General features: G+C 32.5%; 1 protein-coding gene across 1 annotated transcript; it reads left to right on the top strand.

Moving 5' to 3' along the window:
* The first annotated feature begins 10086 nt into the window (after nucleotides 1-10086).
* On the top strand, nucleotides 10087-23451 carry LOC114308270 (tail-anchored protein insertion receptor WRB-like protein). Its single transcript, XM_028253827.2, has 7 exons — nucleotides 10087-10436; nucleotides 16975-17054; nucleotides 17608-17678; nucleotides 21764-21834; nucleotides 21923-22004; nucleotides 22216-22265; nucleotides 23151-23451. The coding sequence occupies exons 1-7, from the start codon at nucleotides 10329-10331 to the stop codon at nucleotides 23220-23222; spliced, it is 534 nt and encodes a 177-aa protein (XP_028109628.1). The 5' UTR covers nucleotides 10087-10328; the 3' UTR covers nucleotides 23223-23451.
* The last annotated feature ends 4382 nt before the right edge of the window (nucleotides 23452-27833 follow it).

The raw sequence follows: 27833 nt of genomic DNA on the forward strand, positions 1-27833 counted from the left end.
TCGTTCTTGTATCCAAATTGAAGTCTCGGAAACAATTTTTCCAATGGTTCTAGCCTTACGCCAAAATTCAAAGTGTGGAAAAAGTAAAGGGCAAAAGAGCAACGGTTGTTCGTAGGAAAAATTATCTGAATTAAATTTTTGGTTCACTCTTACTTTACCATTATGTTACCACTTCGATCAATGTCCCAAAATAAAATAAGGAGTCTCCAAACACAACAATAAAAATGTCAAGAGCCAACCCACTAGTCCCATAAATTCAAACTTAACCAGGCAGATCGTTCGAGCGCCTAATCTTGCGCTCGAACGTGCAGACCAACAAAGCCGTCCGCTCGAGCGACCACTTCTATGCTCGAGCGGGAATTCACAACTCTTAGAATCTCAGACAGACTGCAAAAGTATTGGGAGCCTCACAAGTCCACTCAAGCATCAACTCTCTCGTTCGAGCGGAGGGAAAAATTATGAATCGTTACATTTCATATGATATCACGAGCTCTAATAGAGGATTATGAACTTTCATCAAAACACCGGACGATTGGATGGACGACCGGGTAGATGTTCGGCCAGTCGGCCGGAAAGTGTAATTTTTTCACAATTTTTTACAAGGAGGTGGTCATCCAATGAGACAACCAACCAAACATCAGGCCAGTCGTCCGGTGGTAAAAACGAACTGCAGCTCAAACGACTATGAATAATGAATTGATAAAAGTTTCTAACCATCAAATTTGGTGAAAGATTTAACATATGCTCGTTTTGATATTTATTTGATGGAACGATTGGAGCAGCAAAATATACTTTTTTTTATCAAATTTAAATTTGATGAAAGAATAGATGCAATGTTAGAAATGGTCATAGAGGTTAAGAATTCAAGTTGATAATTATTACCCTTTCGTTATAACGTAACTTACCAATCTTTTACCATCCATTGTATAACAAATAAAAAAAATATAATAAATCTATCTATCTATTGTTGGAAATGGTAGAAAAATTCTGGGTAAAACCAGAATTTTTTCTCAAATTTGGTCTATTTTTTAGGTGGGCCCCGAGTGTCGATTTACTCGGGTCAAAGTGGTAACGCGTTCTATGCCGCGTTGTGATTCACGTGGTATATTTGGTTGCTCAAAACCATTACCGAGTGAATGAGAAATTGAAGCCAAAGTGTGCTCCATGGAAATGGAGTTTTTGTGGAAATTCCTTAAGGTTGTAAATTGGCTTGTCCCACATTGATTTGGTGGGAAGTTTTGAAAGGGTTTATAAGGCTTGGGTGAGATACTTGGGGTGTGCCCCAAGAGGTACCCAAGTGTTTTAGAGGGAGAGGTTATGGGCAAAATTGGCTAGACCCATTGGACCCAAAAATCACCACATACGCGCGCGCCGTCCGGTCGAGCGGGCTGGGCTGGGCTTGGGCGCGGGTGCGTGGTTTGTGGTTGGGCTTGTTCGGCCCAATACTAATCTTTTTGGGCCAAAAACATTTGAATTTAATTTTATTTTTGGTAAAATAAAATCCATAATTCAAATTAAACTGATTTGGATTTTCTGTACATCCAAACAGGGCCCTTCCCGTTTTCAAACAGAAATAAACTAGTTTGGAATTAGTGCACACCCAAACAGGGCCCTTCCCGTTTTTTGCTATCTGTTTGAATTATTAACAGATTCAAATCTGTTTGAATTCAAAAACAGATTCAAATCTGTTTGAATTCAAAACCAACAGGTATCATACCTGTTCAATTTAAAATCAAGAGCCACCTTTACATCTATAAATAGGACCACCCTTATTTGATGTTTTTCATTCAGAAATTTCGTATTTCACCTCTGCTTATTCTATTCTTCATTTTGTTGCATTTTAATTCTGAAAGAAAGAGTATAAACACTTAGTGTGTTCGTAAGGCAAACAATTTGCAGTGCTGCTATTGTTTGTGGTAGATCATTTCTTCCTGGGAGATAGACGTCCAAATTCTGAAAGTACCGTGGAGAGGACGAATCTGTCTTAAGGACACAGTGTCAAACACTGGACTTGATCAGAAACTAATTCGAAGAAACTAAATCAAGTTAGTTATTTAATTTATTTTCAGTGTTGTTTTTTATTTATTAAAATCAGATTTAAATTTTGTTTTTGTAACAAAATAAAATCTGTTTTTATTTATTTATTTTTATTTCGAGTTTGATTTTTGTAATCAAACAAATTCTCTCATTTTCTTTATTTCTTTAAATTCGAATTGTTGTTGTGTACATAATAGAATTAAATCTTTTAAATACAATGAAGATTGTCCAACAATCTTAAGACAGATTCCTTTTTTGGTATATTCGTTGTATTTAATTTTATGTGTTTTCAAAGTAATATTCTGGTTGGAAAAATAAATAGTGATTTATGCTATTTGACAGATAGTAATAATATACTGTCTCTTTTCTTTGACAACTAGTAGTAATATACTGGTGTCATTAACAATTGCAGAATATTATTTGGTATTACAGAAAATTATTGTGATATTTTATTTTTCTAATTTTAGTAACAAGGAAAATAAAATTATTTTGTTGTTATAATTTATTTTCTGGTTTTAGTAACTAGAAAATTAATTTGTGTTTTAATTTTTTATGATTTTTGTAATTAGAGATTATGGCTACTACAACTGAAACTGCATCTAGCAGTGGTACTCCTATTGTTACACCTACATCGGTCCCTATTCAGAACCATGTTCATGTACCAATCAATCATGGAGAAAAATCGGAAAAATTTAACGGTACCGAGTTTAAGAGATGGCAGCAAAAGATGCTGTTCTATCTTACGACTCTTAATTTGGCTCGGTTTCTCCATGAAGAGGCTCCAGCACTTAAAGAGGGTGAAAGTGATCGGCAAGTTGTTGCCGCTGTAGATGCTTGGAAACATTCAGATTTCCTGTGCAGAAACTACATCCTAAATGGCCTTGACAATATGCTGTATAATGTATACAGTCCTCTGAAAACAGCAAAAGAATTGTGGGATTCTTTGGAGAAGAAATACAAGACAGAAGATGCCGGCACGAAGAAATTTGTCGTCGGTAAATTTATGAATTTTGTTATGGTAGACTCTCAAACGGTAATATCTCAAGTTCAAAGTTTTCAAATAATTTTGCATGATATTCATTCAGAAGGTATGTCTCTTAGCGAGTCATTCCAAGTCGCTGCTTTAGTGGAAAAGTTACCACCGGCTTGGAAAGATTTCAAAAATTATTTAAAACATAAACGCAAAGAGATGACTATGGATGAATTGATTGTAAGATTAAGAATTGAAGAAGATAACCGAAAGGCTGAAAAGAGGAATGGGAAAAATCCTATTGAGTCCAAGGCTAATGTGGTTGAACAAGTTCATAAACCACATAATAAGAATAACACATCTTTTGTTTATATTCTTTAGTCAAATTTATGGCATGGTAGATTAGGACATGTGAATTTTGATGCTTTGCGTAGATTAATTGGTTTAGATCATGCACCAAAGTTTGAAATTAATCCTAATCATAAATGTGAAATTTGTGTAGAAGCGAAACTAACTAAGGCTCCATTTAAATCGGTTGAAAGAAAAACCAAACCTCTATAATTAATTCATACTGATGTATGTGATTTAAAATTTATTCAAACTAGAGGAGGCAAAAAGTATTTCATAACATTTATCGATGATTGCACAAGATATTGTTATGTTTATTTACTTAGAAGTAAAGATGAAGCCTTAGAAATGTTTAAACTCTACAAAACAGAAGTTGAAAATCAACTTGATAAAACCATTAAAATTGTTAGAAGTGATAGGGGTGGTGAATATGATGCACCATTAAATGAATTTTGTGCACAATATGGCATTATTCACCAAACTACAGCCCCTTATTCTCCACAGCAAAATGGAATTGCTGAAAGGAAGAATAGAACCCTTAAAGAAATGATGAATGCCATGTTACTAAGTTCAGGTTTACCACAAAACTTGTGGGGGGAAGCAGTATTGTCTGCTAATTATGTTCTTAATAGAATACCCCACAAGAAAACCAACAGCACTCCTTATGAATTGTGGAAAGGTCGACCACCTTCCTACAAATACTTAAAAGTGTGGGGGTGTTTGGCAAAAGTCGAAGTTCCTGTTCCTAAAAAGACTAAGATTGGACCAAAAACAGTAGACTGTGTGTTTATTGGTTATGCTCAGAATAGTAGTGCATATCGGTTTCTGACTTATAAATCATAAATACCTGATATAAATGTGAACACTATTATAGAGTCAAGGAATGCTGTGTTTTTTGAACATGTCTTTCCTTACAAGAAAGGACAGGAATTAAGTTCACAGAAAAGAACTTGTAATTGTACACAAAGTCAAGAGACTAATGACAATCAAACACAAGAGACTAGTAATAGTCTCGACCAACAGGATTTAACTAATGATGAGCCAATACGAAGTAAGAGAGCGAGAACATCAAAATCCTTTGGTCCAGATTTTCTGACATACTTGTTAGAAAATGAACCTCAAAGCTTTAAGGCAGCAATGATAGGTCCTGAAGCACTTTTGTGGAAAAAGGCTGTTAATAATGAAATTGAATCCATTATGCAAAATCATACTTGGGAATTGGTGGATCTTCCACCAGGTTTTAAACCTCTTGGATATAAATGGATATTCGAGAGAAAAATGAAAGCAGATGGTCTAATTGACAAGTATAAAGCAAGACTTGTTGTTAAAGGTTACAGACAAAAGGAAGGTCTGGACTATTTTGACACATATTCTCCTGTGACAAGAATAACATCCATTCGCATGCTTATTTCTATAGCAGCGTTGTTTAATTTAGAAATACATCAAATGGATGTTAAGACAGCTTTCTTAAATGGTGATCTAAATGAAGAGATCTATATGGAATAACCCGAAGGGTTTGTAGTATCAGGGCAAGAAAAGAAAGTTTGTTGACTTGTAAAATCCCTTTATGGATTAAAACAAGCACCTAAGCAATGGCATGAAAAATTTGATCATGCAATGCTTACTAATGGGTTTAAGATAAACGAATGTGACAAATGCGTCTATGTTAAAAACACTGACCAAGGATATGTCATAATTTGTCTTTATGTGGATGACATGCTTATCATTGGAAGCAGTCAAAACATGATCAAATCAACTAAGCAGATACTTAACAAAAGATTTGATATAAAAGATATGGGGGTCGCAGATGTTATATTAGGAATGAAAATTACTAAAACATCTGACGGATATGCATTATCTCAATCTCATTATATTGAGAAAATTTTTGATAAATTTATCAAGGATGATTTGAATTTAGCTAGAACACCTGTAGACATCAGTCTTTATTTATCGAAAAATAAAGGTGATGTAGTGTCTCAATTAAAATACTCCCAAATCATTGGAAGCCTAATGTACCTAATGAATTGTACTCGTCCTGATATAGCTTATGCTATCAGTAAATTGAGTAGGTACACTAGTAACCCTGGAGAAGACCATTGGAAAGCGATCATTCGGATTCTTAGATATCTAAGATTTACTCGTGATCATGGTTTGAACTTTACTCGATATCTAGTAGTACTCGAAGGTTATTGTGATGCCAATTGGATATCGGATACTAAAGATTCAAAATCCACTAGTGGATATGTCTTTACTCTAGGAGGCGCTGCTGTTTCTTGGAAGTCCACGAAATAAACTTGCATCGCACGATCCACAATGGAATCTGAGTTCATTGCTTTAGACAAAGCAGGTGAAGAAGCAGAATGGCTTCGTCACTTCTTAGAAGACATTCCAATGTGGCCAAAACGTATGCCAGCTATTTGCATTCATTGTAATAGTCAATCTGCAATAGGCAGAGCACAGAATCATATGTATAATGGTAAGTCACGACATATTCGTCGTCGACATAATACCGTAAGGCAATTGTTGTCAAACGGAATAATCTCAATAGATTATATAAAATCTAAAGAGAATATTGCGGATCCGTTAACAAAAGGTTTGACAAAAGAGCTAGTGTATAGTTCATCGAAGAGGATGGGATTAAAGCCTATTACATAAGAGTCGTCATAATGGTAACCCTACTTATATGACTGGAGATCCCAATAACTAAATTCAAAGGGACAACTAAGTTATGTATGACTCACCAGAAATCACCAAGGGATTAAAAATTCCCTACCCATTCCTATGGTGAGAGTGATATCTGCAACATATGTTGTATGCAGGGGTATAAGGATAAGTTTTGCTTTTAATGATTACTTATATCTTGATTAAGGTATAAAATCAAGACGAGTATAAGGAGATACTCACAATAAGAATCACCTATATGAGTGTTGAACTGGGGCCGGTTCTATGAGAATGAAAAGGCTAAATTCTCTAGAAACACTTATGAAAACCAGGCGCGTTCAAGGCCAAAATGAACATAACAGTGAGAACCACGATGTGTTAGAAGATATTTTGTGTGAAATCTATTGTCTTGGCTTACACAAACGGCTGAACAATTCAAGGCATCGCGTCCATTGGTTAGCCAGTAAGTCCGATAGGTTATCACTAGGGAAGGTTCAAGGCCGAAAACTACCTATCCTTATGCAAGATATTTTCGACTTATACTCTTTCGTTAAAGTCTGCATATTGTTGCATTTCCGTTGTCATCAAATTCCATTCATGTGGGGGATTGTTGGAAATGGTAGAAAAATTCTGGGTAAAACCTGAATTTTTTCTCAAGTTTGGTCTATTTTTTAGGTGGGCCCCGAGTGTCGATTTACTCAGGTCAAAGTGGTAACGCGTTCTATGCCGCATTGTAATTCACGTGGTATATTTGGTTGCTCAAAACCATTACCGAGTGAATGGGAAATTGAAGCCAAAGTGTGCTCCATGGAAATGGAGTTTTGGTGGAAATTCCTTAAGGTTGTAAATTGACTTGTCCCACATTGATTTGGTGGGAAGTTTTGAAAGGATTTATAAGGCTTGGGTGAGATACTTGGGGTGTGCCCCAAGGGGTACCCAAGTGTTTTAGAGGGAGAGGTTATGGGCAAAATGGGATAGACCCATTGGACCAAAAAATCACCACACACGCGCGCGCGCTGCCGCCGTCCATCCGTCCGTCCGGTCAGGCGGGCTGGGCTGGGCCTGGGCCTGGGCCTGGGTCTGGGCGCGGGTACATGGTGTGTGGTTGGGCTTGTTCGGCCCAATACTAATCTTTTTGGGCCAAAAATATTTGAATTTAATTTTATTTTTGGTAAAATAAAATCCATAATTCAAATTAAACTGATTTGGATTTTCTGTACATCCAAAGAGGGCCCTTCCCGTTTTCAAACAGAAATAAACTAGTTTGGAATTAGTGCACACCCAAACAGGGCCCTTCCCGTTTTTTGCTATCTGTTTGAATTATTAACAGATTCAAATCTGTTTGAATTCAAAATCAACAGGTATCATACCTGTTCAATTTAAAACCAAGAGCCACCTTTACATCTATAAATAGGACCACCCTCGTTTGATGTTTTTCATTCAGAAATTTCGTATTTCATCTCTGCTTATTCTATTATTCATTTTGTTGCATTTTATTTCTAAAAGAAATAGTGTAAACACTTAGTGTGTTCGTAAGGCAAACAATTTGCAGTGCTGCTATTGTTTGTGGTAGATCATTTCATCATGGGAGATAGACGTCCAAATTCTGAAAGTACCGTGGAGAGGACGAATCTGTCTTAAGGACACAGTGTCAAACACTAGACTTGATCAGAAACTAATTCGAAGAAACTAAATCAAGTAAGTTATTTAATTTATTTTCAGTGTTGTTTTTTATTTATTAAAATCAGATTTAAATTTTGTTTTTGTAACAAAATAAAATCTATTTTTATTTAGTTATTTTTATTTCGAGTTTGATTTTTGTAATCAAACAAATTCTCTTATTTTCTTTATTTCTTTAAATTCTAATTGTTGTTGTGTACACAATAGAATTAAATCTTTTAAATACAGTGAAGATTGTCCAACATCTATATCTATATCTATATATCTATATATCTGTATCTATATATAAGCAAATAAGCAAATGTAATGTATTCTTAAAATTTTTCAAAATCTCAATACTAATATCTCAAAGGTCTCTCTCCTACGTGGCAGTTTCTGAAGTCTCCCCACCTCATTTCCCTAATTTCTAATTTTTTAATATAACAAAAATTCAAATAAAAATTTCAAAAATTGAAATAATGAAATTTGGATATAAATAAGAATATGATTTGTTAATCTATATCTACCAAAAGATTATCTAAATCTTTATTTGGATTTACTCCTATTTTTTTTCTCCCTCTATCACATATATTAAAAATTTAAAAAATTGAAATAAAGAAATTTAAATAAGGATATGATTTGTTCTTATTTATAACTTCGTATCTCCTTCTAAATTCTTAATCTTTTGCTCATAATTTTTATTATTTGTTATCATTGATTAAGTGATAAAGATAATTTCCCCCCCCCCCCCAATCAATACGTAGCCCTTTTGTTTGGTTTTTTTCTCCTTTATCTTTAACTTCCCATAGTTTAATTTCTTAAGATGAAGAAGCACAAAACGCACAAGAACACCTTGAATGTCCATATTTTCAAAGGATTTAGGATTTTATTGATATGTGCCTTTATGTTCAAATCATTCCATGCTTTGAATAAATTGTACTTAGATTTGGTTAGATTATCTATATTTTAGTTGTTGATTGCATACTTTTGGGTGCAAAGCAATTATATTAGTAGAATGTAATTCCATATTGTTAGAAAATTATTTAAGAATTTGTTATGAATTTATATAGATGAATAGGAATACTATGTTGGCTTAGAATAAGAAGAGTATTAATAATTGGATGAGGAAGGCTATATGAGAGGTGGCAGTACAAAAATCTTACAAAATAAATTTTCATCACTATATTTATTCAAGATAATAATTTGATATTTTTTCTTTTGACTGTTGAAATAGTTTGCATTGGATCATTGCTATGTGTGTGTGTGTTTATGTTTTTTTTTTTTTTTTTTTTAATAGTATTTCTTCAATCCCATCTCAATTTAGTCTCTCTTTACAAATTTTGTTTTTCTAATAATGGAGTTTAGAATTAATTTCATAACAAATTTGTTTTCTTGATACTTATTTTATTCAAAGATTCATACGAGTAATACTTTCATATAACATGAAATTAATGAATAGAACATAGAGATGGTAGGGACGTACTACATATTTGTTGATCTCTCTTTATTATTATTAGTTGATTTTCTAGATTATACTATCAATTTAGAGCTCATATGATTTAGTTTAATGTCCATGACTTTAGTTGCATTCGACCATTGTTTTGTTGAGTATCCAATATAATTTATTTGTTAGTATATAATGATTAAAGCTATCATTTACTATATTTCTTCAAATACAATTTAAATCGTTTGTCATCATTTGTTTTCATAAATAAAATGGATTAAAACTATAAATTTTATAATCCTACTAAGTTCTTATTTTGATTTTTTTCCCCCCTTAAATATTGCTAGAACTATGCAATTATTATTCAAGCAATGAAGAAAATGATTATGGAGAATGAATTATACTCATATGATATGTATGTGTCATTGATAGAGGAGATCAAAAATGGGGAGTTACTAACAGGATCAATTGATAATTTATTCATTTGTTTGAGAAGTTTTTTTTCTATGAGCAAGGTAGCAAACTCATATTAAAAAATTCAAAAAACTACTTACAAATTATAATTAAAGGTTGAGATTTATTTATAATTTGGTCCCACAACAATAAGGTTAAATACATACCATTGATTTAAAAGTCTAAGTAAATTTATGATCACTATTTTGAGTTTATAGAGTTTATTTCTTTCAATGTTTTTTATTTTAATTTTATATATTCACTTAACGCTATAGTTTGATACAAATTATTTATGCTATCAAGTGATTGTGATATTATTATCCCAAACAATTTTCATAATTAACAATTTTTTATACATATTAAATTTTATTATGAAATTTTATGAGTTAATTATTATTATTATCTACCAAACATAATTTAAAATTAAAATAATTGATTTATCATAAAAAATATATATTATATTTTTTTCGTGCATAGCGGGTTAACACAAGTAATAATGACAAACATGATGCCATTTCAATTAATAAAAAAAATTGAGAGTGATACAAGTCCATCAAATTCTGAAACAAAATATAAAAGAAAAAATAATAGAGGGAAAAAAAATAAAAATAAAAATAAAATAAAAATAAAAATAAAGAAACCCTACCTTAACCACACCGGTAAAAACATCCGCAAAAGAAGCAATAGAGAGATTTGGGGATGCGAAAGCATCAAATTTGCATCAGAAACACGTAATCGAACAAGACCAAAGGAGTAATGGATGAAACCATTGAAGAACATGGAAGATCTCTAGCTGCTCCAATAATCTTCACCATCGTTGTCGCATTCCAATTCATTTCCAGATTTATAGAACAGAAGAAAAAGGTTCCTTTATCTTTGCTCTTGCCTTTTTCCTATTCGTTCATTCAGTAATTTAGGGCTTCGCCACTACTCGTTGTTTTTCAATATATTTTGGGTATGCAATCACGTTGTTATATAAAATTTGGCTAATTTCCATTTCAATTTACTATAAATGCCACCATGTAATTCATACAGAACCAGTAGCTGAACGCTAAGCTATCTAACATGCCTTGCGATGCTACAGCAACTGGTATAGTAAGCAAAATCATACGACAAATAAAGGGGGATACGAAATAACCAAAGCAAATGCATCGAATGGACGCCAAGGGATTGATAAAACACATCATAGCATGGTGATAGGGAATCTTGATATCCAGAAATTGTCCATGCCATCTCACTTTAACAAGATTTGGGCCAAGTTAATAAGCCAAACCAAATGGCCTCAAATCAAATGATCATGCAACTTTCATTAATCACGTTCCAGGTTGGTTCATTTGCTGTTGGGGGCAGCTAATGAATTATTCGAAAGCCCCATAGCTAGAAAGCATTTTGATGAAAAAAAATAAAAGAAATTAATCAGCATATAACCAACTGCAACCTATATAACAATAATTACCACATGTTTGTGCGGTTCACCATTCTATATAGTGTTTAGTTATTGGACAATGATACCACCGTTGCATTGAGGTTCATGTAAATGGGTTTCAATCTTCACAGTTTCTATAAATATTGTAACCCTTGTTTAATAGAAATATATCCCACCGAACAAAAATTAATAGTAGAAGACTAAAAATTCTTCATTATCTAAGATTCCAACAAACGAAAGCCAAACCTTTATCTGAAGTGATCACTTGACATTGTAATAAGCATCGCAATCATTGCAAAATTACAATGAAAATTCTACTTACATTTGGTCAAAAAATAATATCATGCTGGTCTAAGTGCAAAAGAGATCACCCCATTTTGAGAGTTAACTGAAAACATCAGGCTTTCGGTCATAATCAACATGATGACCAGAAGATGTATCCTTCCATCTTGGAGCTGAGGTAGACAACAGTTAGAACTTAAACTCCAAATTTAAAACCACAAAACTACAAAAGCATGTTTCAATTTTATGAATCCTGTGTATCTGAAACTTATTTCTGAAAAAGAAGACATACCCAAACCAAGATCAATCAAGTACAACTCGTTTGCATCAGGCGTTCCAGGCTGACCAAGCAAAAAGGTTTATGGCTTTACACCTCCATGCACAAAACTGAGAAAAAAAATCTATGAAAATGTTTGTAATACATGTATATGTAATATTCATAAAAGAAAGAGAGATAAGTACCCCTTAAAGTGAAGCTATTGTAGGATTGATATTGCCTCTACTGCTATACAAGAAACCGTCTCTTCAGACAACCTGTACAAAGAGAAAAAACAATAAGAAATAACAAAAATCAACACACAAACAAAAAATTATGAGGAAGGACATTATAGGGCATGGCTCCCTTCCATACTGTTATTCTCTATACTTCTTCATACTTTATTTTTTGGGTTCCATTTTAGGCTCACAATGATAACTTAAACCGTTCATCTCGTAATCCCAACAATTTAGATGTATCATGCAAAAAATTAGTTTTTTCGGATATCACTAGATACATGAATAAATTGCATATTGTTTTCTAAAATGGACTGTAAGGCCTCGTTTGGCATGCAACACTTTTAGCCAAAAAGTCAAAAAGTCAAAAAGTTTCTAAAAAAATCAAAAAGTCTATAACCTATACAAAAAAGTGTAAGATTATATTTTCTCTCTACTTTTTATGCATCTTTTCGTAAAAAATCAAAAAGTCATTCGAAACATATTAATTTTTTTATCTCATATTTTAGCCAAAAAATAAGAAGTTACTAAAATAGTTTGTTCTCAAACGAGGCATAATTGTGAGTTTAAACTTAAACCTTTTATTTTATAAAATAAAAAGTGATTTGTTCATGTATTCATCGATATCCGACGAAAGCTGATCTTTTGCATAGATGGTCTTTATTGTGAGATTTGTAAGACAAACGGTTTAGATTATCATTGTGTACCTAAAATGGAGCCCAAAAAATGGAGTATGGAGGGAAGCCATTCCCGGCATTATATTCATACATTTCCTTGTTAGAGTTCCAAACATCCCATAAAATTGGTTCTAGCTTATCCATAACCCGGCTTTCACAAAACCCAATATAACAAGCACAAATGTTATCATGAATGATTTCCACAACAGCAGCAATAAGTAAAAAAAATAAAATCCAACCACACACTTCGGAAAGAAAAATATATGAAAACTCACAAGGATATAATAGTCTCCTTGGCGACCTTTGTAATGGACCAAATGAATTCCATACCAACCATTAAGAGTGCTTCATGAAGAGATGAAAATCAAATTATAAGATTGTTAAACCAGTCATTCCCAAATAATAAGGCATGCAAAATGAAGTTTGATTGACAGTGCAGATGAATCTTGCATACCTGTAAAATTGCCACTCAGAAGGACCATAAATAACTGCATCCTTTACTCTTTCGATGCTCAAGTTTGAAAGCAAACTATTGCCAACCCCCAACCCATAAGAAAGAAAAGAACTCAAAAAAGGGGAGTCCATCATTATCAACAGAATAAATTTCAAAGAAGTTTTCCAGATATCCAATGGACCCATGAGAAGAAAAAACATACCTCAACAGCATCCGAGCCAGTGCACCCTGAGCCAACAGTCCAAATTAAAAAGTGGAAGGTGCGTACAAAGCTGCCAAATTAGGATTATCATTATGGTTGGACGCTAGCTTATGAAATTTCCAATACGAGACCAGTAATCCACAAATCCAAACACATTCCACTTATAGAAAAGGAAAAAGCATATTAAAAATTTTAAACGTACATTGTTCAAGCAAATTGTCAACAGAACACCCAGAAGAAGAGATTTTTTTGTTTTTGATAAATTAGAAGAAGATATATTTTTACCTGTTTGGTCTTGTAGAAGTATGGGAAAGTTAGCATTGGAAGTTACCCGCAAGGTTTGAGCTGGATGGTTACGGTGTTGCTTTTGTAGAGTGTTTGAATATTTGTATAATTGTTCTTTGCTTTGTTTGAGATTATGACATATCAGACATTTCAGAGACTTGATATCATTCTAATATTACACCTTTGAGTCTCCATGTCACTCTTAAAGCAATTCTGTTTGTGTCTGCATACCTAGCTCTCTCTTTCATCAACATGACAAATTGACCATATCTAAGCAAAAGGAATGTTGATGAAACTAAGCAATGTTGTTGTTGTTTGGGGGTGTTACAACTGGAATAGTTTCCCTTTTCATGAGAAAGAAATCTATTAATTTATGTTTTCTTTGAGATACGAAACTTCGTAATGGCAGGAAAAGTACAGAAGCTCCAATCCAAACACACCACAATTTCAACATTTTAAAATTATATTTTGTCTTGTTCCATGTTTTCTTCCATTCTACTACTATTTTTATACACTATATCCTCCCATCAACCCATAGAATGGTAGAGGCAAATAAAGCTTTTGGTGCAGAAATGGTCAATGAGAATTTGATTGGGAGTTTGAGAAGACAATGTGCATGTGCAACTGGAGGAGGAAGACACCAAATCAATATTGATATGCAATATTGTCAAAATTAGTTCTTAATGAAGATTGTAAATTGGAATGTGAGAGTTCTTGGTCCAAAAGTACGAGGGAATTCTGCTCAGAAATAGTGTTGATATCCTAATCTTTCAAGAAACTAAGGGTATGTTTGGTTTGGTTTTGGAAGAGTAGTTTTTAAAAATTGTTTTGGGGAGAGAGTTTAGAAACTTTTTTGGTTTGTTTGGTTGTGTATTTTGAAAGTAGTTTTGGAGTTTGGAATGATTTGATATTTTGTTATAATTGAGTAGATGTGTGTGAGAGAAAAAGTGATTGAGAAGGAGAGAGGAGAGAGAAAAAGTGATTGATTGATAGGTACGAGAGAGAAAGTGATTTTGGAAATTGTTTTGGAAAATTTAGAAACCAAACAAATTTTTTAGAAATTTTTTCTCAAAATCACTCTACAAATCCAAACCAAACATACCCTAAATTTTGTAAATTTGATAATAAATTCATAAAGAGCATTTGGAGGCCTAGACATAGGAACTGGGCTACTTTATCTTCATCTGGTAGATCATGGGGTGTTGTTATAGTTTGGGATGAGAGAGTTGTCAGTGAAATCAAAGTGGTAGTGGAGTTCTATCTGAATGCAACTCTTTTCGATGTCTCATGTTGTAGGAAATTCTATCTACAGACAATGTACTTCTAAATGTTGTTAAACTGTGGCCAACCACATTCAAGGCAATCAGATTTTGCAGGCCACTTATAGTACAAGGCAGAACTCATATTTAACAGAACTTAACCAGCCAAATACTGAATTTACTTTGTTTTTATTAACATGCTCTTCCCAACAAACGGCGTGAAAGCTTAGGGAATGAGCTTATTTATGCAAAATTTCGAACTGACAGAATAGCAATAGTTTAACAAGTAAACATTGACCCAAAAACCAACAAAAGCATACACTAAGCATCATAGATTATACAACCCTTCAATTAAAGCATAGACGTGTATCCAAACACCATATTAGGCAGATCAACCACAAACAGTAGATTTCAAGAAAACAATAATACCATTAAATTAAATTTCTGGCATACTTATTGGTATTTCTCAAACATGCCAACAGTGATGCTGAAAAACGAAGACAGGCACAGTGTAATATAGAAATTCCCAAACCTGGTTGTCTGATTGTGCACAAATGATAAGGGTGTATGTGTTATGTTGTGAGAAACCCAACACTTGTTGCAGATGAATTTCTCACTTGAAAATAGAATCAAACACTTGGTGTGCAGAAATTTTAACAAATGTAAAAAAAGAAGAAGTTTATCCTAATTCACAAACTCATGAACAGTCAATTTGAGCAAGAAGAAATTAAATTCAATACAGGCACTAAATAAGCTCATAACAGATATCTAAAAATGAGCAAACATAGGACAATAGAAGAAAGAAATGGATTTCACAGCAACTCAAAAATGGAAATTGAAGAATCTCATACTCTTCTGTTTCGTTCACAAAACACAGAGTAATTTGCACCAACGCAAGGAAACAGTTTACACCTCTTAAGACCGCAGAACTTGTGGAACCCAGGGTGAGAAGCTGCAGCAACACAAGTGGCAAGAGGTGATGAACAACTTGCTGGAGAAGCTGAAATCAACTCAGAGCTTGTTGGAGAAGCCCCAACTGGTGGAGAGCGTGCTCAGCAATCTTCAAAGAGGGTGAATTGGCCATTTCATCTGAGTTAGACACACTAGTGTTAGGCACAGGTTTTCTTGCTTTTATAGATAGGTATAGATATACACACACACACACACAAACATATGTATACATGTTTACAATCCCACATGGGTTAACAATGGGCTTAGAGTATTTTTTCAAGGGTGAGTTCTATCGAAGTAGATTGTATCATTTGGTATCAGAGCCAGCCACCAAATTGGGTATATGATTGGATGCAACCTATGCAAGTATGTGATTGTAAGAGATGTGGCTTTGTGGTTTGAGCCAGGGAGGGGGTGACCTATAGGTTGGATTGAGACACCTTAGTATTGTGTATGGGTATAGTTCAATAGATTGGGCTACCGTGGATGTCGGCTTCGGGTGTATGGGTACAGTTCGATAGAGTGGGCTATCATGAGTGTCGGCCACAGAGCGTGGTGGTATGTTACGATCATCCCATATTGGATAAAAATAGGCTTGGGTGTTTGAATTATACTTGCAGACCATTATTTTTTGGGTATGGTGTGTTTTACATGTGTCCATGGTTTTTGTTGGGTGGATCCACGGAGGAGCCATGAGGTGAAAATAACAAATGAAATTTATCGTAACGGATTGCTAAGAATGTTACTAATAATAAATTATTGGGGTTTTTACCTTTCTCTCTCTCTCTCTCTATATATATATATGTATATATTTGACATAATCTCAATTCTCATTTACAATGCAATTATGAGAATACAACAACATCTATTCACAAAAGTGCAATGATTCTATATTATCACTTATCAGGTTATTTAGAGGGTGTTTAGGATAATCTAAATCAGTATTCTTTTCGATTTTTTATGAAAAGATGTGTAAAAAAGGATAAAAAGATAAAAAAGTACATTTTTGTAGGAGATGCCAAACAGTGCCTTATTCAAAGGGAAATGCTAACACCACCAATGGGTGTCCATTAAGATTGGTATGTGTGGAAAAAGTGTATTGAAATATGTGAAAAGTGTATAGGAAGTAGAAACATATAAAAATGTATGGGAATATGTGAATTGTGTATTGGAGTTCTAACCTTTTAGCATTATTTGATCCTTAACAAGCGCCTATTGGTTAGTGGTTGGCAGGACCCCTCTTCAAATACTGTTTTATTATTTTTATTTTCATTATTCTTATTTAAAATCTTTACTGGTTATTTATGCTTCACTGGCACCATAATGGAAGCTATGTTAAAATGGTTTGTATTTTGGTTATCTGTTTTTTCTCAGAAAGGATCAAAGTCTGGTGTGGAGGCCCAATTGCGCACAGAAATTAAGCAATTGTGTAAGGAGGCGAGCTCCATGTCACAGTGAGTGATTCTGATGTTCTGATTGACTTCTTTTGCTCCTAATTAAAATGCATCACATGGAAGTTTTGCATTTGGTCTCATTAGATTTTGGAGTTGTAAGCTGTCTTATACCAAGGGGTAGCACATAGAATATTGAACATGTTTTCATCTCACAATCATTAGGTGATTTCCCAGCCACCTTATCCCTCATCAATTTTTGATTGTTCCCCGGTTCTTGTAAAACCTTTGGCATGAATGTTAAAGCAACTGCTTGTTACTTAAAGCTTTGAAGAATGTTGGATAGACAAATAAGTTCATGATTGTATAGTTAATTTTCATCCATGTAAAGGAATTTTGGATTGAAACATTGCTTTGCTTTCAAAATTTAACTCTTTATAGAATGGAATGATAAATTGTCGTGATTTTGAATTTATGATGCACTATGTTGTGTTCAAACTTTTATTGCTCAAGGACACAAGCAAGAGAGGGGTATTTTTTGGTGTTTATGATGAATGGAATGCACCTTGTATGGAACATGTGATCTTAAAGGGTTTCATGTACTTTCTAATCACAGGCCTTCAACATTTGCACAAGCGGCTAAACTTAAGAGGATGGCACTAGCTAAGGAGAAGGACCTTGCAAAAAGTATGGCATTTTTTTAATGAGTGTTTTACAATGCTCTATAGGAAACCTTTCCTTTTCTTTTCTTTTTATTTTGTTCTGTTTTATTTTGTGTGTAATTTATGTAGCACGTAGAAAGTTGTTTGGGAAGATAAGACTCATTAGACAATCTAAATGATCTTCTTCAATTTTATAGTTTTAGAATCTAGATTTGAGGGCATTTGAAGATTGGCAATGAATGATAATGGAATGGAATTGTAGATTGATATAGGATTTAGTTTTAGGATTTGTAGAATTAGGTTTTGAAACATGAATTTGTTGAAGTCATATGGACTATAAAAGGATTCAGTTGTTAGGTAAAGCAGGTGTATATTAAACCTAAAAAATGTTTAGATTATTTTGTTTTGAATGCTGGGTGTCATTGTGAAAAACAAATATAATCCAAGGGGAAATTTTCAACTCGCTTGACAAGGCATTATCCTGACTAGTTGGGCTTTTTTCTATTATTCTTCCTATTATTGGTAAATCGTTATGACGTGGTATTCCATGCATCTTCTCATAAAAATGTAGGCGTTTCTTTTTTTTTTTTGGGACCTTCCTCTTCTTCCATTGAAGGCTTAGTGAGTTCTCCTGGTAAGCCTACAGACAACCTATGAAGCACGGACGCCTCTCCGGAGACAACATATGGGTGTCAGACACGTGTCGGACATGGACACGCGGTGGACACATGTCCGACACTCTACCAAAGGTGTCCCTTTTTTTTTTTTTGAATTTTTCTAGCCGGACACTCTTGGGACACTCTCTTGGACACGTTATGGACAGAGAGGGAGAGAAACCGTAACCTGTTGAAGAGAGAGAGAGAGAGAGAGAGAGAGAGAGAGAGGGGAGGGTGAAGAAAAACCTGTTGAAATGAAGTCCTAAATCAGGCATGTTCTTCGTTTCTTCAAATCTCTTCTTTGATCTTTTGTTTTTCTTCATTTTTCTTCTTCTTTCTTCGTTACTTCTATTCATCCGTGTTTGTCTCTCTCTCTCTCTCGCTATGGTGTTCCAACTCTCTCTCTTCTAGTGTATGACTCTCGCTATCTTTTTTCTACTCTATTAATTTTTTTTTTCTAATAATATGTATAGATGTATATTATATACTAATATATATACATATATTTATATACTAATTACTAATATATATATATATATTTGAACAAAAACCTTTTTTTTCCCTCTTTTCCTTTTTCCTATTTTTTTAGTTATTATTATTTGCTTAAATAAATTATTTTTATTTATAGAAAAAATTTAATTTATGAATGATATTTGATATTTAAATAAATAAATAAATAAATAAATAATATTTATAATTTTTAATATAATAAATAAAATTATATATATTGAGCGTGTACCCAGCGTGTCGTATCTCTCATTTTTTGAAAATTTGCATGTTCGCTTGTCCGTGTCATGTCCCGTGTCCGTGCATCATAGCAGACAAGTGTCCAAATTGTGCTTGGTATCCAGATAAGATGATTTCAACGGGGGACCAAAACAAAGTGATAAAGAAATGTGACAGAATTAGCTATTTCAAACGAATATTGGTATGAATTTTTTGATGTAAAGTAATGATATTTAGCATTAGTCAAAATAGAAACTTGAATTAAAATTAAAACAAAGAGAGGACTCCTAAATTTTAACTCAGTATTTATTTGAAGATTTGAATTTCTTCAAGATAGATTATGACCTAAAATTTCATTCTCAGTCTTAATGTAAAGATATTAAGTACTATGCAAGAACCTCCAAACCCCCCCCCCCCCCCCAAAAAAAAAAAAAAAAAAAAAAAGAGAAAAGAAAAAAAAAAAAAAATAGGCTTCTCTCAATGTTATACCTAAATGTAATATATTGCATTAGTCTAAAGGTTTGAAAAAGGTAAAAGAACTTTCTTTTTGAAGAAAAAAGATAAAAATAAAAAATACTCCAATAGTCAAATGCCCTTATTTAGAGCATCCACAATGGACACACTAAGGATGCTGTTAGTGTCAAATGTCAAGTTTTGGCCAGCCAAGTGTGTTGTTTGGTGCTGCAATGGAACTGCTAAGGGCAATGTTAGTGCTCAATGTTAGTGTCAGATGCTAAAATATGTGTTAACTGCAGCCAACGTTCTAGCCAGCAAGGGAGAGAGGGAAGTGCCGTGGGTCATCAGGCCGATTGTCCCCCCGAATGTCTGGACCTTCAGGGGGAAAAAAAAAAATGCAGAGTTTCTTTTGGCCGGTCAGATGATTTTATGGCCGGCCGGCTTATTACCACACATCTTACCAAAGGTGCACTGACAGGAAGAGAAAGAGGTGCACTGACAGTGCAGTGGGGTGGGGCCCACTGCACTTTTCAATTATTTTATATTTTATTTATTATTTATATATATATATATATTTAACACACATTTTAACACACACCTTAACACATCCATTGTATCACCATTCACTCACTATTCAATCACTAAATTAGCGAACCCTTAACACACATTTTTGGATAATTATGCAGGTCTCTTGCTTCTGAATCACTCTTATCACTTTTTGTCATATAATACACACTTCAACATACATTTTTGACACATCCATTGTGGATGCTCTTAGTTCCCTATAAGAACTTTGCATAATTATGCAGGTCTCTTGCTTCTCAATTTTATCCTTATTTTTATTACAATATATATGTATATGTATATATATATTAATCAACTATCAAGGTATGACTATTGAAGCAGGCTAGCTGTTGTTTAGACAAAAGTTTAGAGAAAGTGTGCTATTATTTATAGTTTTCCTTGAAAATGAAGGGAAGACTTATTTACTAATAAAAGAAAGAAAGGCATATTTCGCAAAAGTGAAGAATACCCAGTAAGGGTTTCGCTACTGGTCAAACTCACCACACACCCCAAGAGGGCTAGTGTAACCTTCAGGGTGGTGGACCTTATCCGCTCTCGCATTACACACCCAATGTGAAGATCAGAGCTAGTTAAATGCTACTATATTCGATTCTTGGTGAGATGAACTAATATTACTAGTTAAATTTTTGGGGGCTATCTTATTCCTTGTGAGTGCATCATATTCTACTTGGAGTTTCACTCTTTATTTTTTACTAGTGTGGAGATTAGAAACAAAATGACATGCTATCGAAAATTGCAAATTTGTTTTCCATATCTAACTAATAACATTAAAAATTGAAATTTTTTTTTTTTTTTGGGGGGGGGGGGGGGGGTTCCCTTTTAGTTTGTGAAAACATTTAGCCCTTTGGGGTTCTTCACCATTTTGTTTGGTGGTGGTGGTTATGCAAGGCAACCTCTGCCAATGCATAGAGTGTACACTGTCCTTGTCATAATGGGTTGACGGGTTCTCATTGAGTGTTTTGAGTGTGTAAATAGTTTAGGTCTGGCTTACGTGGTCTATTAACTGGTATTAGTTTTGATGAACTGATATGATTTGTAATGCCCTGACCCTGTATTGTTCAATATTGTCTGCTCAATGAAGGTCCAAAGCTCAAACTTTAAGACACTTCACACACATTTTACCACATGATCTGGGACAAAAATCAAAATATATGGATTTTGTACCTTCATCTCACCTCATCCATCTTGGCCCCAAGCCTCAAGAGGAGTCTTGGCTCTTGGATCTGGGGCACCACAAAATCAATGGGTTTAGCAGTTTTTTGAGTGTGTCTCAGTTCATTAATATGTTGCATTGAAACTTGACTTCTTGCTTCTGACAGGTACCCTTATTGGCTGATTCTTAGTTTTTATGTTTCTCATATGCCAAGCTTTAATTGTGTCATAAGTTGCTGCCTTTTAAAAGTTTATCATCCTTCAAATGTATCTAGATTTTAAGCTGACTTATCTTATATCAGCTTATCAGCTTGAAAGATAGGTACCATATGAGATGTACATGTTTATGCTTCAAAATGGTTAGGCTTTGCATGCTATGTTGAAGTTATTAGCCTTTCTGTCTGTGCCTTGATCTTTCTGTGTTTTCTTCCTGTTGTATTTTGTATTTACTGCTGTTTTGTAATTGCTTTCGCAATTTGGATTTGTTTTGCCTCATATGGATGGAAGCTAACACACACCATTAAGTAACTTGCAGTTCAAGAATTGCACAAGAAGGAGATGAAATTGTCATATGATGCCTATTTGAAGGGTCTCACAATATTAAAGGTGATCTTGGGAACAACTTGATGTGTAAATATTTGTATGTTTCACTCAACAAAGTTCTGAAGTGTTTACTTGCATGGTTACCAAACAGATTTTTACATATTTTTCGCTGATTTGCTGGTTTTGGCGGATCCCCGTGGCTGCTATATCTAAGCAACTTGTGGAGCCCTTTGGTAATGCATACCTGTCACTAATATTTAAATTCATATTTTGTTTCCTGTTTACCTTCTGTGTGTACAACTTCTCCATCGACTCTGAAGTTCGTATACTAGCCACCTTGTTGTGATGCTGCAGCAGGCATGATTATTCATCAGTGTTTGAAGAAATAGAAATATTTGAAAGGTTGCCGTAGTGTCTTGATTCAGTACAATTGTCCTTTTGCAGGGAAGGTGTTATCTTGGAGAGCAGGGAGTCCTTTGAGCGACAATGTCATGGTAATGAACTAGTTACAGTTTTCTGACTCTTCTCATTTTTTGTTTTATCACTAGATAAATGTTTTATAAACCCATTTTGTCAAAAAACAAAAAACAAAAATCAAAAAAGCAAACGTGCATTCACACACAAACCAACACACTTCAACTCAATTCAACAAATCTTTGTTTCAATTACTTGGGTTGAGCTATATGAATCAATGTTATCATGTCTTAGTGAAGTCTAAAGCCAATATGTCATTTCTTTCTTATTATCTTGACGTATGTCCTCTTTGGCTTTCCTCTATTTCTTTTTACACCCTCAATGTGGGTCAAATCACACCTTATCGGTGTGTCAGTTGGTCCCCTATGTGCATGGGCATAAAATATCAATTATTTTCTGTATTTTATCTTTGTTTGGTAACCACTGTTTAACTTATCTTTGATGCATTCATTTCTTATTATTTCTTTTTTGTGTAACATCACTCATCCAACTCATTTTCTTACATGTAAATGTTGTGCATTTTAGTCCTATTGTACTCCTTTAATAGTTTTGTTTTTTTCCTTCTATTAAAAAAAAACTTTAGCTGAGATGTTTAGATTTCTATCAGCTGTACTCGTTAATGTTTCATGTATTTGATACGTAGCATGGTTGAGATGTTTTATGATTCTTAGCCAACTTTTTGCATATGCCACCAGTGTAAATGACATAGAACAGAAGTGCACATGTCCAGTCCTGAAGATTATTTTTTTTCTTTCCAGTCATCTGAAGCAAATAAAATAATGTGCAGCTCAAGTAATTCTAGGACATTATTAGCTTGATAGTTTCTACATGCACAAATCATAAGAAATCAGCATGATGATTTTTCTGCATTAGGGTTCTGATAAGGTGTTATAATGCCAATGCAGGTCGGGATTATACCATGGTTGATATTATCTACCAGAGTCAGCAAAATTATTTGTCGAAAGTTCTTCAACTAGAAGGATTTGCTACTCTGAAGAAGATAAAGAACTCGGGAGAAATTGTTGTCATCCATTCCCTCTATTTATCTAAATTCATTGATTTTGTTTTACTCGGGGTTTTGTATGTACAATCGTAATGTCAAGAGAGTGGAAGACTACCCTCTCATAAAAACTTTCTTCTTGTTTATTTTTATTAAATGAAATTCAGAAAAGCAAAAGTGAAGTTACGCTCCATTTGGGCGGAAAACATTTTTCTATGTTTGGTGGTGGTGGTGCTAGTGGTGGTGAAATGAAGATGGAGATGGAGGTGGTGGTAGAGGTGAGAGTGGCGATGGTAGTGTGGTGATGACTTTAGTACAAAAAACATTTTTTGCCTTTTAAAAGTGAAAAATATTTTTTGCCTATGTAGACTTGTTTTTGTTGGACATGAAGAATGATTTCTGTTGATTTTCGTTTCCATTATACCAAGCACCAAAAAATATAGAAAATATTTTTCAAAAAACGTTTTCTGTCTAAACAAACAGAGCCTTAGTGGGATTGGTTCATGGTGGGCTTACAGTGCTTTGAACTTGCTTTGTATTTTGGTATTTCATCAATATGGTGTTTATGTATTGTAGATATATTTGGTTTTAGAGTTTTTTGAAACAGTATTCAAGAACGAGTATGAGAGAGGGTGTGGCATGCTGTGCGGTGGTAAGAGACGTTGGTGGTGAAAGAGAAAAATAGTGGTGGCTTTTGGTGGTAAAAAGGTAAAATGGTGATTGACTTGCAGTGTTGGAAGGGAAAGAATGGTGGGTGGCTTGTGGTGGTTGAAGGAGAAGTTGGTGGTGGCATTCGGTGGGCATTTTGGGTCTCCTCTGTGGTTTGTTGTAAACAAAAAAAAAATAAAATAAATAAATAAATAAAAATAAAAATAATTTGATGTAGAAGAGAATTGGAGAGGAGGAGAATTTTGTCATTTCACAATATTATAATTTTAAAGTAATGTTAAATGAAGGGTAAAAAAAGGAAAAATGTTTGGGATCTCTAGAAAAGAGGATCTCATGACCTCTATTGATGTATTGACCATTGATGTGTTTGAATTTTTTTTGGAAGTTGTGTCTGACAATGACATGAATGATTCAGATTATTTTGGTGTTGTGGTGGTTGTGTTTTGTGGGTGTCTCTATCATTACTGTAAAAAAAAAAGTAAATTTAATAACTCTATTGTCTCCATTTAAATCATTTAATATTATATTTATACAATTTTTTTTAAAAATTTAATGTATGATATAATTCAAAACGTGAACTCTATCCTAAAAAACTTATCTCAAGGACATATTATTTATTTTCTAATTTTACTACTATTATAAAAGTCTAAAGAACTTACACGTTTTTTTATTTTTTTTAAATCTCAATTTTATCCTCTCAAATATATTTAAGTTATGAATAGTTCTACATAAACCAATTATCTCTTTATTATTAGAGTTGAACACTCAAAAATTATATACCTGTTTCTAAGAGTCCTATATAAATATTAATAAACCGTCTCTCTTCTTATCCAAAAAAAAAAAAAAGCTATCTCCTTATTTTTTATATTGATAATGATTGAAGAACAAAAAATAATTACTCTTTCTTATTTTCTGTGTCTGCTTCTATACTTATATACATAATATAATTCTTCATTATGGATCAAATCATTGAGAATAATTTTGGTTGAATTTTAAAATTATATACATTCGTTCGAATCTAGACAGAGGAAAGTGCATGCGTTTTTAAAATAGAGATTTGTGTTGCGTCTCAAAAATTCAAAGGTTATCTTTATATACTTTCTTTTTGTTTAAATTATATTTTATGAACTGTAATTTTACATTGTACTTTAATAACCAAGGTATAATGTCAAAATTGTAAACCAGAACCATTTTCATTGGTTTTATTTTTTAAATCTGTTTTTCAATTTTTGGTTTTTCATATTTTCCCAATTTTGGTAATTAAAGATACTAATTTTTTTTCATATTTTATATTTAAATTATACTTTTATATGAAAATCTAATAGCTAATAATCTAAATAGAATTAAAAAGTAAAGTACTACTAATTTTTTTTTATTTTATAAATTCAAACATGTACTGATTTTTTATTATTATATATTTTTGTTATTATTATTATTTAATAATAATATTTTTTTTTTCCAAAAAAAATATATAACAAATTATTTTTTAAGTATATTTAGATTACGTGAATCTAAATTTAAAAGTAAAATTAAAAAATAAAAAAGTACTAAATTAAGTGAATCTAAAAAGAAAATAAAATGATTATTAAAAAAAAAGAAAAAAGAGTCAGAGACAAAAAATATGAAAATCAAAAAATTTAGAACAAAAGTCTGACAGAACAAACCAAACTAAACATTAAAAACTTCTATTTTTCAATAATCTTTCTTTATTGATCTCTAATTCTATACAAATTATTCGCGAATTCTTTTTAATTTTTATGTGAATTTAACAATCTAATTAAAAAATTGTGTGAACACACAAAAATGTAATACTAAACATTTACATTATGACGAGCTATTTAATTATGAATAATTAATTTCTCACCGTTACGCTGTATTATATTGTTACAAAAGATTTCACATAATATTTTTGTGATATCTTATATATGTCAATGTCAACATATACAAATATATATAAAAAAATATAAATGTAAATTTATATATGTTACTGTACCTATCTATATATGTCTTTTTTTGATCAGCAAAGAAAAAGGAAACTTTTATGTCAATGTAAATTTTCTCTAAGTGTATTGTTTTCCTATCAACTTATATTCAATACATATATGTCATACAAACAAGTGTCCATAACAAACATTTTCAATAACAAACCAAGACTTTGCAAAACATCTCCATTATGACAATAATTGTATTTTTTTTTCCCCACAAAAAAAAATCACATTATTGAAGAAAAATGAATTTTTAAATTCATAATAATATGATATCGTCTCAAACTCTTACTCAATTTTTTTATTTTATATATTACAATGAGTTATAATGGTGAGTAAGAAGAAAAACAAGAAGATGGTGAAACAAAAACTACAGAAGATCTATTAAAACATGTTCTCCAAGCAAAGTTAGATGAGTTGAAGCAGGAATTGTCCTACCTGTTGTGAAGTTTAAGAAAAATAATGTACCTCATGCACATATTTTACATTTATAAAATTTCTCATTTATTATTTAAATTCTTCAGTTGAGTATATATTCATTTCTTACTTATTTATATTTTGAATACAGATCAATTTGCCCATACAAGTCTTCATACTTTGGCCCTGTTTGGTAGAGCTGTGGGAAAGTGCTTATAGCTTATACCTTAACAGCTTATAACTTATAACTATGAACATAAGCTAATTTTTGACTTATAAATTAAGCATCTCCTGCCTCACTCAAAGAATAAGCTGATTTTTGACTTATAAAAAGTTATAAACTGTATTGTTAAGCTAAACTAAATACATCAAAATAGCTTAAATTAAGTTGAAAGCTGAAATAAGCAGCTTTTAAGCTGCACCAAACAGGCACTTTGTATACATATCACATACTAATTCCAGAGACATGCATAATTATATTACTAACAGTTGATGAATAATCATGTGCCACGTATAACAAACGTGCCCAACCACTAGTATCTTTATGTGCACAAAGAAAATCTTCAAAATTCCGAATTTTACAAATAAATTGTAAATGTTATCAAATCTGGCCTTATATTTCAAGAAAATAATGATTTATAAACAAAAATATTTTGAAAAAATGAAAAAAAAAATGTTTTAAACTTTATTTAAATGAAATATAAGATTTCAATTTTATTTGGCATCGGCTACTAAGCCAACTTATTGGTTAAAAAAATTTATTCCACTAATTTTTTTAAGGGCAAATTATACAAATAGTCTCTATAGTTTGAAATTCATGTTACTTTGGTCCTTGATTTTTTAATTGTGACACATTTGATCATGAATTTTGAATTTTGTTCCCAATAAGGACAATTGAAGATACCATTGTTTAATTTCAAGGGCAAAATCGTCAATTTAATATAATATAAACTAATTCGACAAAAATAAATGTCAAAAAAATATTTTTAATTTTTAAAAAATTATTTTTATCCACCAATGATAAAATTATGTAAAATTGATAAAAATTACTAATAAAAATTACATGATTAATTTTTTAAAATTAAGTTTACATGATCATCCAAACACATAATAAAAATTAATTTGGTAAAATAAATAAATAAATATTTAAAAGATTTATCAATTTTACATAATTTTATTTTTAGTAGGTAGAAATAATTTTTAAAAATTTAAAAATATTTGTTTGACATATATTTTTGTCAAATTAATGTATATTTTATCAAATTGACGATTTTATCTTTAAAAAATCTAATGATATCTTCAATTATCTTTATTTAAAATAAGATTCAAAATTTAAAATCAAATGTGTCATAATTGAAAAGTCAAGACCAAAATAGCACAAGGCCCAAAGTATACCGCTAATTACTCTAAGAAGAATGGAAAATGCTAGAGGTCCCAAATTTTCTACCAAATAAATGACCAAATGTCTCACATGGGTGTGGGGCCCACAAAATTGCGGACTTTTCAATTTTAGAGGG

Source organism: Camellia sinensis, chromosome 1 (assembly GCF_055761805.1).
Source record: "Camellia sinensis isolate YWXY chromosome 1, ASM5576180v1, whole genome shotgun sequence".
NCBI classification, from domain to species: domain Eukaryota; kingdom Viridiplantae; phylum Streptophyta; class Magnoliopsida; order Ericales; family Theaceae; genus Camellia; species Camellia sinensis.

Excerpts from the sequence above, each read along its gene's own strand:
- LOC114308270 (XM_028253827.2), top strand. The coding sequence starts at position 10,329 with ATGGATGAAACCATTGAAGAACATGGAAGATCTCTAGCTGCTCCAATA. Across the intron at positions 21,835-21,922 it reads AGGGTCTCACAATATTAAAG|ATTTTTACATATTTTTCGCT; the intron begins GTGATCTTGGGA and ends GTTACCAAACAG. Across the intron at positions 22,005-22,215 it reads GCAACTTGTGGAGCCCTTTG|GGAAGGTGTTATCTTGGAGA; the intron begins GTAATGCATACC and ends GTCCTTTTGCAG.